General features: G+C 38.2%; 1 protein-coding gene across 2 annotated transcripts in view; it reads left to right on the top strand.

The window, feature by feature from the left end:
- The window catches only part of PIK3CG (phosphatidylinositol-4,5-bisphosphate 3-kinase catalytic subunit gamma), a 52,927-nt gene that overhangs the window by 10,980 nt on the left and 28,284 nt on the right, over window positions 1-13,663 (top strand). Inside the window, exons 1-5 of one of the 2 annotated variants that reach the window (XM_054018525.1) lie at window positions 1,915-2,018; window positions 3,224-5,239; window positions 7,569-7,634; window positions 7,743-7,968; window positions 12,501-12,604. In XM_054018525.1, coding sequence (XP_053874500.1) covers window positions 3,236-5,239; window positions 7,569-7,634; window positions 7,743-7,968; window positions 12,501-12,604 — 2,400 coding nt within the window. In that variant the 5' untranslated portion in view covers window positions 1,915-2,018; window positions 3,224-3,235. Of the gene's footprint in view, window positions 1-1,914; window positions 2,019-3,223; window positions 5,240-7,568; window positions 7,635-7,742; window positions 7,969-12,500; window positions 12,605-13,663 lie in introns of those variants that run through there. The other variant, XM_054018516.1, reaches the window with a different exon arrangement.

Below are 13,663 nucleotides of genomic sequence, written 5' to 3' on the forward strand. Positions count from 1 at the left end.
TTTTAGTCTATAAGGTGCCACAGGACTTTTTGCAGCTTTTACAGATCCAGACTAACACGGCTACCCCTCTGATACTTGGCAAACAATGCGTTTTAAAAATCTTGGCCTACTAGGAAATGTATATTTATATAAATTTCTCAGTCACAAATCTAGCATTTTGGAGCAAAGTCACTAAAACGTAGTCCAACAAACAAATGTTCCTTTAACGTGTCCATCCCTTCTCTTTCTACCGCACCCCGCTCCTAGTTGTTGTCTTTGGCCAGTGAAGACCAAGAGTTCAGAGGTGCTTTCGCATGAGTTCACCTCCCACCCTGGGGGTAGGAAGGAGGTTCAGGGGAGAAGGCACCTTGTCCTCCAGCTTCTTGTCACTCACTCTGGCCGCTGTTGTTTGTTGTGCCACCATTCACTCCACCACTCCATCACCGATGGCCCTGTGACATCACCTTCTGCTGCCACCTGCCACTGTGACCTCTGTGAGTTGGTCTCTTGAGGTTCCACCCAGCACTCAGTGATTTCACCTCTCAGTGGGAGAACCTCACAACGAGTGCAGGCTGGGCTGTCTTTTCCACAGAAATGCAGCCCTGCAGCAGGTCTAAGCACTTAGACCTGATTATTAGTGATTTCAGCTCTAGTGGTCACTTAACAAAACAAAAGACTCTCTATGGAGCCTAATAAGCTCTATCTTTAAATAGGGGAGCGGGATAGGTCAAATAGTGCCTGCAAGTTTTAGGCACAGCCCACACCACCAAGCAAAACCCCTGCCTCTTCCTCCCCTTCACTCTACTGGGATCTGTAATGAAAGAGGTGTTTTTGACTTTCATAACCAATGTGGCAAGCCTAGAAGTACCAGGGCCCTGAACTGCCAAGCCTAGAGGTGCCGGGGCTCAGCCCTGGCAAAAATTAAGCACTGAGGGTGACCCCCTCAATCAGGGCAAGCTAAGTACTATTCTGCTGCCCTTTATTCATACAATAAGGATAACAACATTTCATGACCCCCACATTCAATACTAAAGTGATTTGTAACTCAACACCAGCCTAAATTGATCACTTGGGCAACGCAGCTCTGTGGGCTGGATACCTAGGTAGGGTAGTTGAGTTCATGTAAATACAACCTGGTCCTGAAGCTTTCCCCCTGCCCTGGCTGTCAGGGGAGAGCTCATTCAGACCTTGCTTACAAATCATAATTTAAAATTATAAGGTTGGCCAATATTGCCGAAACGAATGTGCCAACATTGTCAAGAAAACAACAGCTGTGTGAAGAAGCTATTCTTCGTTCTTTTCAAACCTATTCTATTTTTTTCAGGTACAAGTATTTTATCATATATTGTATATGCTTTTAAAGTGTGTATTAATGTTTCAATTCAAATTTCCAACCAATGACTAAATTGGCAACACTGTGTAACTAGCTGACCACTGTCAGGGTGTTGGGGAAATTCAAGGGGTGGGGGTAGGGAAATCCCTGGTAGTCAATCTAGTCAAAGGTCCTAAGGACTACCATATGGGCAGCATTAGAGCCTTAATTGTGTCTTGTTTAATTTGTTTTTTTTTTTCTTTCTTTCTTTTTTGTACTAAGCATCTATAATTTGGCTCTTTCACATATAGTTCATCTGTATACAGAGCATTTCTTCTAGTCAGCTAGTTTTATGCATATGTCATTGTTTTAATTTTTATTAATGTTTTTATCTAAGTGGGTAATTTTTAGCACATCCCTCCCACCCATGAGTTTTAAAATTAAGTTCTGGTTTTTGTGGTTGCCAGTACTGTAAATATATTTGTTCTGTTCTAACAGGAAAAGCATTCTGACTTTTTTAAAATGAGCAATCATATGTATAATCAACTTGGTTAAAACTTCCTTCCTGGTAAGTGCAGCACTTCCTTTGCATCTGGATATGAAGGCAAGCAAGAAAAGCAGAACAACTTAAACAAACAACTTTCTTGTGAATGATCATTTAAAAAAAATACTTTAAAATTAAACAAATGAGTCTTATTCAGCGACTCATCCTGTGCTTTGTTATCAGGTAATGTTTCAATTTGATTTGGTAATTATAAATATGGTGCCCACAGTTATTTGCTTTCCGAAACATTAAGAACGAAGTGTGGTCACCGTGTGTTCTGTTGTTTCAAGTTAGTTTTGTTGTATGTTCTTACCTTTTGTTCTAATATTTACAAGGGCACGATGAGATTGCTGGGGCTTTTTGTAAGCAAATAGAGGGAGGCTTTATGTATAAAAGTTTTTTTTCTAAAAAAAATGTTGAAATAATTAAGCAATCTAGCATAATTTGTGAAGGAGAGATTGAAGGGGAACAAATGTAAGTACGTCCAGTCAACTTTGCTTTCCTCAGCTGAATACTCTGTAAATAACTTCCACTTTGATAGTGTAGAGCAGAGACTAATTGTGAGCGATAACATTTTTGCTTTCTTAAAATCAGCAAGATTGTCTTAAAATTTCTTTCTAATTTTGTCTGTTTTAGATATTTTCACTTGCTATAAAATGTACTATACTGTCATTGGCTTGCAAACATTTTCATCATATTAGGCTAAAATTTAGATGTACATTATATAAGGGATTTTAAAAATAAAAATATCCTAACGCTTCATCATGGAGGGGGGAAATGATCAACAGTTTCGCTTTCTGTGGGGTCCACGTAGAAACAATATTTGTCTCTTCTGCTACTATTAACATATTTTTCTCTGGAGCTTACTTTGAAATCATTCTGTGATACTGGCTCACTAACAGCAAAATGTCTTTTAATTGTTAAAATCCATTTGTGTTAATTTCAGCATCATCCAAAATACAGGAGGGAAAAAAAATCAATGTTTGCCAAATTCAAAAGAGAAAATCAGTCAGAGCAAAAAACCATTGTCAAGCTTCTAGAGATCACAGTTTCTACTGAAGTCTGGGAGTTTAGGCCCCTGATGCCCTCACAGGATTAGGTTCACAATTCATAAAATGTATTTGAGTGGATAGTGTTCTATAAATGCACAATTTTAATTAATTATTGCTGTACCTAATGTTTGGTTTTAAAATTAATAGATTGATTCAAATAAGCCATCCTGAACAAAAATAGTTTTATATTCAGAAACTTTTGGAATATATATTGTATATGTAAAGGTTATGCTTAAAGCTTGTAGTTAAACTTAACAAAAAGAGCTAATGTGTCTATAGAAGTACACACACAGAAATTAAATGAGAAAGTGATCAAACATTTGTATGTTTTGCTAGATTTCTTCTGGCATGGAGTTGGGGAATTATGAACAGCCTGTTGTAATGAGAGAGGAAACCAAACGAAGGAGAAGAAGAATGAAGCCATATAGTGCAGCAAGTAATTTGTCTTCAATGGAACTGATATCCATTGAGTTCATTCTGCCTACAAGCAATAAACATACTAAAGTGCAGGAAACAATGTTACTTGAAATAGCTGGCAACTGTACTGTTGAGCAAATGAAAGCACAGATTTGGATGCGTGCAATAGAGATGAGCCAAACTACAGACTTTTACCATAAATTCACCCCAGATCAATTTATTCTTCAATATCAAAAGAAAGGGCAGTGGTATGAAATTTATGACAAACATCAAGTAATACAGACGTTGGACTGCATACTGTATTGGAAAGTGTTACAGAAAAAGGTAGGCAAAATCTATGTGGTCCAGAAGCAAAAACCAGCAGAGGCGGTTCAGGAATTTCAGACGCAGCTTAATGATTTAATTGGCTATGATGTCACTGATGTTAGTAATGTGCATGATGATGAGCTAGAATTTACTCGTCGCAGGTTAGTCACACCACGAATGATTGAAGTAGCCTGCAGAGATCCAAAATTGTATTCAATGCATCCATGGATTACATCCAAGCCACTCCCAGAATATGTGTTTAAAAAGATTACTAATAACAATATTTTTATAATCATACATAGAGGAACAACTAGCCAGAAAATTAAAGTATCAATTGATGACACGCCAGATATGATCCTTCAGAGCTTTTTCACAAAAATGGCAAAGAAGAAATCTTTGATGGATATTCCTGAGGATCACAGTGAACTGGATTTTGTTCTCAGGGTTTGTGGCAGAGATGAGTATATCACAGGAGAGACGCCAATCAAAGATTTTCACTGGATAAGACAGTGCCTGAAGAATGGGGAAGAGATCCACCTAGTACTAGATGACCCTCCTGACCCCAAGGAGGATGAGGTTCAGAAAGAAGAATGGCCCTTGGTGGATGACTGCACAGGTGTTACAGGATATCATGAACAGCTGACAATAGATGGAAAAGATCATGAGAGGGTGTTCACTATCTCTTTGTGGGACTGTAATAGAAAATTCAGGGTCAAGATAGTTGGCATTGATATCCCAGTGCTACCAAGAAATACTGAACTTACTGTGTTTGTTGAGGCTAATATTCAACATGGGCAACAACTTCTTTCACAGAGAAGGACCATATCTAAGCCTTTTACTGAGGAGGTTCTGTGGAATACTTGGGTTGAATTTGATATTAAAATTAAAGATTTGCCTAAAGGAGCACTACTGAATCTACAGATATATTGTGGCAAAGCACAGGCATTATCCACAAAGGTTAGCCTTCAGTCACATGATTCCCCAAACTCCGATTCTAAATGCAAAACTCAGCTACTCTATTATGTAAATATTTTGTTGATTGATCATCGTTCCCTGCTACGTAGTGGGGAGTACGTGCTTCATATGTGGAAGATTTCAGGTAAGGGGGAAGAGCAGGGAAGCATCAATGCTGACAAACTTACATCAGCAACCAATCCTGATAAAGAAAACTCAATGGCTATCTCTATTGTTTTGGATAAATATTGCCACCCAATAGCTTTGCCCAAACATAGGATAACATCTGACCCCCAAGGGGATAGGACAAGAGCTGAAATGCCCAACCAGCTTCGAAAACAACTTGAAGCGATCGTAGACACTGACCCACTTAATCCACTTACTCCTGAGGACAAAGAATTATTGTGGCATTTTAGATATGAAAGCATAAAGCACCCCAAGGCATATCCTAAGCTGCTTAGCTCAGTGAAGTGGGGACAGCAAGAAATAGTGGCTAAAACATACCAGTTGTTAGCTAAAAGAGAAGCTTGGGATCATAGCACTTTGGATGTTGGATTAACAATGCAACTTTTGGACTGTAACTTTTCGGATGAAAATGTAAGAGCAATGGCAGTTCAAAAGCTGGAGAGCTTAGAAGACGACGATGTTCTGCATTACCTTTTGCAACTAGTGCAGGTAAGGTATATTTGCATTCCTGACATTAGTTTCCTTGAATATTTGCATGATCATTAAAATGTTCCAGTGTTATGAATGACCTACTGTTTGAAGTCTCCAATGTTAATCAAAACACTGCTCGTAAAAGGAATTAATAATATCCTTAATTCATTTACCTTTGTTATCATTCACATGTCTACATTAACAGTCTTCTTCAAATTTCCCTTACTACCAGTGTAGCTCTAGTGATGGAAGCACATCTTAACCACTGGGTTTTCTAATCCTGCTCAAAGCAGGTCTAGGTCACATGATAGTTAAAGCACCAGTTGTATAATGATCAGCGGAACTGCAGTCAGAGAGCCCATGTTTCCCTGAGGTAGGGTGATCAGATGTCCTGATTTTATAGGGACAGTCCAGATATTTGGGGCTTTTTCTTACATAGGTGCCTATTACTCCCCCACCCCCTGTCCTGATTTTTCACACTTGCTATCTGGTCACCCTACCCTGAGGGACTTTTATTGACAGGACACCAGGAAATGTGGGGAGTTTGGTTGGAAGCAACACAGCCACGTGGTCAGAGCAATGCACAGGATTTAATAAAGTTACGTCTTCAATGTAACCTGTATTCAGCTTTACACTAAGTGATTGAAACATCAGTGGCCAGTCTGTACCAGTGCTCCTGCTATTGTTGCCACTGTTGGTAATGAAACAATGACAAATTTAAAGAAATTGCTAGTTTAGACAAGGCCTGACACAAAAGTTTTGGGTTGTGCTTAGGTTCTGCTTGCAAAGTTGTATGAAGAATCTTTCATGCTACTGTGCATGCATCTTATCTGGCAATACTATCAATCTTGTACTTTCATGTACTTGTACTTCTCCTTAAAATTTAAAAAGTATAAAACAGTAAACTAAAAGGCATGGCAAGGAACCATGGTTCTGATTCCATACATAGGATTTATTCATTCATAGAAAGTTAGAAAGATCAAAATCAGGGTTTTTTTGGAAAGTGAGTTACAATCCTGTTTGCTTGAAATATCTCATATATGGTCTCTTGCTAGCTGTTGTTGCTGAAAGCTTGAGATCAGTTATACGACAAAGCATTTCAGAGATCTGAGTTTGAAAAGAGAAGTTTCTTTCACTTTCACTATAGTTTGCTTTGGGGTGGGAACACTGCGCCATTGCAACTTGCAGAACTGAGGGCATTATTGATTGCAGATGAAATTTGTAATAGTGCAATTCTGTAGTGTAAATGCATATCCAGCTACTCTGGTCCTATTCTGCATCTTTCCATACCTGGCAGCTCTTTCTCTATAAAGGTTATAAACTCCACAGCAGCAGACACAACTAAATATCAAGGAACCTGTGAGCAAATTCTGCAGTAACATTGGGCATCTCCGTGGCAAGGGAGCCTGTGGACCTTGTAAGCCGCACAGGTTCAGAGGTAGTTGCTGACTCCTAAGAAAGTGAAGTTGGCACTTCCAAATTTGCAGGAGCAGTGCTTCTGACAAAGCCTCTATATACTCTCCAGCCTCATCTTCACCCGTCTGGAGGTTGGGCTTCCCAGACAGGACGTATGCAATTCAAGGTTTGTAAATTTTAAGGCCAAAAATTACCACTAAGATTATCTAGTCTGACCTCCCACTTAACTGCTACTCTGTACGCTCTCCTTTAAGACAGCAGAGCTTACAGACAAGTAGTTTGTTTATTTTTAACACATTTTTGCACCCAAATTAGGGGCTCAATTAATATGCAGGCTGGCGGATACACGAGTGCACACAATGCAGGATGCTAAAATTATTCTTTGTGCATTTTCTAAAATAATTTGTTTCAAGACAATAAACATTAAAATGATTTTAAGAAGGAATAAACTACTGAGGTATTTTTAGTTTCTTTCAAAACAAAGGGAAAAATTCTGGTTAAAACTTTTATTAAATTACAGTATACACAATAGTTTAATGTAAAACAATATTAGAATGTTTTGTTTTATTGCCACCCCCTCATCTGAATCTCTGAGTACTGTCACTATAGTGCACCAACATTCATGAGTGTGAAGTTAGACTGGATGGCTTTTGTTTGTTAATCATCTGTCACAATAATAATGTCTCAAAAAAAAAAAAAACTAGCATAGAATCATAGAATGAGTGATCAAATCACATGCAAAGAAACATCAGTGCTTTTTCCAACTTTTTTTCTCTCTAAAGACCTATGCTTTTCCATAACATTTTTACTTTGACAGAGCTCTATTCTGTTGATGTCATCTGTAAATTACACATATAAGAAAATGCAACAAGGTATTATAAATATTTTAAATAAAATATGTATTTCTTTGATTTTTATATGCATTTTTTAGGCTGTGAAATTTGAACCCTATCATGACAGCGCACTAGCCAGATTTCTACTAAAACGAGGTTTGAGAGTAAGTACTTCAAATTTAAACAACATTAAAGTTACAGGCATTGTTAAAATTGACTGTTTCTCAGGAGAATGTTATGTATATTAATTTTAGCCTTTTCTCTGCCTTTAGAACAAAAGAATTGGTCACTTTTTGTTTTGGTTTTTAAGAAGTGAGATTGCTCAGTCCATGCACTACCAGCAGAGGTTTGCTGTGATCCTAGAAGCCTATCTTAGGGGCTGTGGAAAAGCCATGCTACATGATTTCATGAAACAGGTTCAGATAATTAAGTTGCTGCATAAAGTCACAATGGATATAAAATCAGTTTCTGCTGAAAAGTACGATGTCACCTCTCAAGGTATTTATTCATAGGTATTGCTTCATTTGTTATGTAATGTGTGTGTCTTTTCGCTCCATGTGTATTAAAACCAAGGCAGCAAACAGTACTGTTTCTCTGTAATGTCCATAAGAGTAAATTACTACTTCTGCCTCTGAGCATTACAATACAATTCTTCTAAATAGCCACATAAGTTGTGGGTGTCAAAGAAGCCAATACTATATTCACTTGTGGAAAACTGCATTAATGCGGAGTTAAGGTTGGAGGCACTCAATGGTGCGCTGTGTTCCTGGGTGCCTTCCAGAACTCAAACGTTGTAAAACCAGGAAATGCAGAATTCAAGTACTCTAACATTCTTCTAATCTAAGGCATATGTAATGTGACAAGAAAAAACAAAAGACACATGCTACCATGAAATGAAGAGGTAGGATGACACCACACTATACAATCTTAACTCCTCTCTTCTTTGTGTATGACTGCAACACAGATGCAAATGCAAGTTAATGCACCTCTCCTGGTATAAACGAGAAGCAGTGTGTTCTCAGTGAGGGGTCCTGGGCTCTGAAATTAATTTTCCTTCTTGATTCATCTGAGCCGTGGATGTAGTGTGACCTGCAGGTGATGCTGCAGATGTTTATGCAGACTTTTCCTAGAGAAGTGGAAGGTTAATTTTAGGGATTAATTAAGGAGCTGACTGGTAGGCTTTTGGAAAATGTTGCTTTGAGTTGGGAAAATTATTGGAGATCTCGCTTTCTCTTTTCACGTATTTATTTATTTTTGAGAGAGAGAGAAATGATCAATTGGTATGAGCCTGGTTAGGTGCCCTGTTTTAATTACAATTTGTATTAAAGTTGTGTATGTGTTTTATTACGTGCCGAGCACCTGAGATAGGCACAGTGGACAAATTTGAGTGAAACCATACTTTTTTATCTCAATTAAAAGTGAATGGATTTTTAATTCAGTTCATTGATTTTATAAAGGATGATACCTTTCTTCAGATTTTATGGTATATTTTGCATTTGCTGAAGAAGCACCCATAATAAAACATAATGTGAAGTCATATTTTTCATTAAGCCACTTTCTCAATATATCTCATAAATCAGTTTATGCTTCAAGCTAAAAGTCCTTAAACAGTGTTTTTGATTGTAGTAAGTGCGAGGCTTCATTTCAAGTGTCTTGGAGCATTCTTACCCAGAACGAAAGAAATGTTTACTTCATTTTTGAATATGCCTCCTGCTTTTTGAACAACTTTCCAGATACTTCATTCCTAGAGGAGAGAATTCCTTTCACTACTATACCTGCACCGTGACATCTTACCAGTTCTTTTTCAGCATTTACCATGCTGAATCAACCACCAATAGGAGCTTGTAACATGACTGGTTCCAACAGTTGGAAAACCCAATTGAGAATAGTGCAACTTCATATCAATCCCAGAAAGTGTTCCTTCAGTCCAGAGATCCTGATGTTGTTAATTAAAAAGTAAATTCCAAGGTCATTCCATTGTGAATATCAGCTTTGAAATCCCAGTCCAACTCACCATCCTGTAAATTGATGTTTCCAAGATAAGCCATTACCGGTGCCGTCAGTTGTGTGAGTAGACCTGAAACAATGCAGTGTTCACCCTGGATGACCCACGTATTTTTTCAGTCTTGCTATGTTTTCACTTTTATCCTGCATTCCTAAATTCAGGAGGAGTTTTGTCATTTTAAAGACTGTAAAATTGCGGCCATAGTATTTAATAACCTAGACAAATCCTCCTGTGTCATGCCCAGTGTTCAACATGGTGTTTGTTTGGTTGTGATGTTGACAAACCCCGTTAAAAACTTCTACATTTTAGAAGAAATTTAATTTTAATTATTTTACAAAACACATAGAGAGGCTTCCCCAAACTTCTTTGATCAGAATATCTACTTTTTAGGAGGAAACTTGAAGCTTCTGCAGCTATATATATACAGAGAGAGAGCTTCTGAAATTTCAATCACAACAATTAGCTTTATGTCCAGCAAGTTGTCTCTTATGTGATTTTTTTTTTCTTTCTTTCTTCTCTTTCACTCTCTCCAAAAATAGTGTAATATATAACAGGACCTGAAAAGAGTACTTGGGTGACCAAATGTGACTGCTCTGCATTTTTCAGGCTACTCACATGACTGTTCCACTAATGAGTTATCTAACTTGTTTTTGAAAATATGGGATATGTTGCCTTAACTACTCCCTTTGGAAATGTCACTGCCTAGCTACACTTACTTGTTAAGAAATGTTTCCTAACGTTGCTCCCAAACTTTTTCTTCCTTTAACTTCAGCCTGTTGCGCCTTTTGCCCACCATCTCCATTGTCTTCCTTTATTTATATTGTCAGTCTGAATGTGTTGGATCACGTCTTCTCCCTTTGGTCTTCTCTTTTCTAATCTTATCAGTCTTTCAATCTTATCCCCTAATTCTTGTATCTCTGTTTTTACCCTTCTCAGTACTGTTGTTTAGTCCTTTTTTATCTTCCCTCGGTTTAGGTACACAGTATTCCAGGTGCAATATCACCATGGCTATATCGGGTAATATTTCCCTCATTTTTCATGTCAGAATTCCTATGTATACATCGGAAAAAAAATTTCTACACGGGCAACACACTTTAATCTTATACTTGTTTTACTATCTGCTTTCATCCCTGGATCTGCATAATTGCTTCCTAAATATCTTCAAAATAGATATCTGTGCAATTGTTTCCTCTCTCTAGGTTCTAGTTTTGAGTTCTTAAACTAGATCAGCTGGAAAATCTTATTACTTATAGATACTTATGTTCTTTTTTTTTTTTTTTTTTTAATTAACTAGTTCCAAACCTTTACTGTGATTGCTTTAAGTAATTGGTATTCGGGTTCTTAATTATGTGGTTTTATATCAGATAGCTTATTGAAATTAATATGCTATATCCTGAGCACCTTTGTGTAGTAAATCAATAATTACATTGTAGAAAGCTATTAGATTTGAGAAGGCCTATTTTAATAAACCCTAGTTTGTCTTTAAAGAAAGGTGTCTAATTATAATGTTCACATATTGACTCCTTTATCTTGCACTCAGATATCACACTAGTCATCTGGTATTTTCTAGGCCTTTCTTTCCTAAAAGCCTCAAAGATAGGTGTCATTTGTTTTTGTTTTTCAATTCCTGGGTGACTCTTAATTCACTGAACTTTATAGAAAAGATTTTGAGATTTTTCTCTGTTAGTATTTTAAAAATTCTAGGTGCATAAATGCTTTGTCTAGCTTCTTCATTTTCCAGTGGTCCTTTGTTTCCCTTCTAATTTTCCTCTTTTTTTGAGGGTATAATTATTTATATAGTGCCATCAAGATGGTGGGACGCTTGAATAGCTAGAACTTGTGCATATAGAAATCCCTGTCTAATTTTCTTTTTATTTTAAATTGGTGTCTTGTTTGTTTAATATACAAGAAGAGTACTTCCCAGCATATTGCAGAGAGGGATTGTGACTGGCTAGCTAAGATGGAACAATGTGTATTTATTAACCATTCCAATTTAAACTGAAGGATCAGAAATCTGGAGGGGCTATGAATGGATCTCCTAATTTACATATATGACTATTCAATGCCTTGTTTACATGATCAGCAGATGTTCTGTTTGCTAGAATTTAAAACTGATAGAGCTGCAGTATGGAACATTCTTTAAGAATATAGTAATTGCTTTGCCCTTGGCTGGCTCCAGGTAACTGGTGGCTCCTTGAGGCTCTGCCTCTGGTTGCTTCTTGCCCTGGACTGGATGGAGGGCTGTGGTTGGTTGCTCATCCTGGTGCTGGCCGTTGTCCTGCCATCAGTTTGGGGGATACTCTGACTGAGCCGCTAGCCCTTAGTTGTAACTATTCCTTGCACCCTGGCTTGTGAGGATTGGAGCTCTAGCTGTAACTGCCTGGCTGTTGCTGGAAAGCCTTGCAGTCACAGAGAGGGAGCTAAAGCACTGCCCAACATCACTATAGCTGTAGGTCCAAATCTGTGGCCAGGTGTGGCTGGGGGAACTATGCTCCAGGGAGGCTATGTCTCTGGCTAGAGTCTTCATGGCTTCAGTATTATTCACACTAAGCATCCAAAAATCAGGAGATTTGTTTAAAAAGTTGTGTTCTTGTCTTCTAGTTTTGAACTTTTAGGGGTCATGTTTTCAGGTTTTTTTGTTAATGATGAGGGCTAGAAATGTTTTTTTAATGAAAGCTCAGATTCTCATATAATAACCCGAGTCCAGGTGTTGGATCTTTAAGAAAAACACCAAATTTTACAAGACTAGTGGTAACATCATGAAAGTTGGTAACACTGTGACTGGCTGTCTATGGTTAGACACCGAGGACATTTAACCATATAGAGCATCCCTACCAATAGAATCTCCTTGGATTTCCAAATCAGAAGAAGCTGCTAGAAGGTCTTAGGCATAAGCAGTTCAAAAAGGTAGCTAAAAATAGGAGCCTTGCATCCAAATTCTGAGACTTAAAAGGTCTAATTAATTGTAACTTTCTGCTTCTAACTTTTGAACCCAATAATGGTGATTTATTTTTTGCGATTACAGTTATCACTCAGCTGAAACAAAAGCTTGAAAAACTGCAGAACAGCAAACTTCCGGAAAGCTTTAGAGTTCCATATGACCCTGGGCTGAGAGCAGGAGCACTAGTGGTAAATATATTTTATTATTTACAAATTCTTCATGGTTTGAACATCTCTTATCTGCAAATATGTGTGATTTACATATCTGCCTCTTCAAATCATGTACCCAAAAGTCTTGACTTCACTTCTGCCATAGATATCCTCATTTATGGTTTTACCTCAGTTCACTTTGACAACCCTATCTTTTCTGTGGTTACTCCCCTTACCTATGATGGATCACAGACCTCAAACCTGGGTCCATGGGTCCCCAGGCAGCACTCAGGTCATGACTGCCACCCAGCAGCTCACCTGAGTAACTAGGGACAGGTTCAAAGAAGGTCTAGCTTGCAGAGGGCCCTGCCCCAAAACACTGGGGGAAACATCCAGACCCCCAACTGGCTAAGGAGCACAACATAAACCAGGAAGTAACAACAGGAAGCTGTGCAATCAAGTAGCGGAATCCTTGGCTGGCTGTGACTACCTCTGGATTACCTGACTCCTGAGCCCTGCATTCCTTCCTGTTCCTGTCCTCCCATCCCAGACCCCTGTCTACTCCCAGTTCCTGCTGTCCTGCTCTACTTTGGCCCCTGCTCCTCTGCCTTATCCCTGACGCTGTCCTCAGTTCTGATCCCTGGCCTAGCACCCAACTTTGTCTCTAGCTCTGACCTTCAGCTTTGTACCTAATGTTGTCTTTCGTTTTGACCTTCTGCTCTGACCATTAGAGCTGATTTCTGCTTCAACCACTAGGTATGACTGCCCATGGCGCAGTCATTGCACCACCTCGTTGAGCCATTGTTGATACAAAAGTCTTCTCTGCCATTTAGAATAACCTTTCTGTATCTCTTCAATATACCAAATTGCTGTTTTATTTCAAATCTCAGCTTAAAAGTTCTTTTCATTGCCTTTTCCTTTCTCTCTGCTTTGAGTTACCACCTTATTTTTGTAAGTATCAGTTAATTGTGCAAAGCATTTTAGGATAGAATTTATGTTGTGGTGATACAGAAAATATTCTATTGCACAGTGTAGGAAGAAAGGCACTGATTGGCTTTGTATACACAGAAGTGTTACATTTATCCAAATGCAATAAAA

Source organism: Malaclemys terrapin, chromosome 1 (assembly GCF_027887155.1).
Source record: "Malaclemys terrapin pileata isolate rMalTer1 chromosome 1, rMalTer1.hap1, whole genome shotgun sequence".
In the NCBI taxonomy this organism is placed as follows: Eukaryota; Metazoa; Chordata; order Testudines; family Emydidae; genus Malaclemys; species Malaclemys terrapin.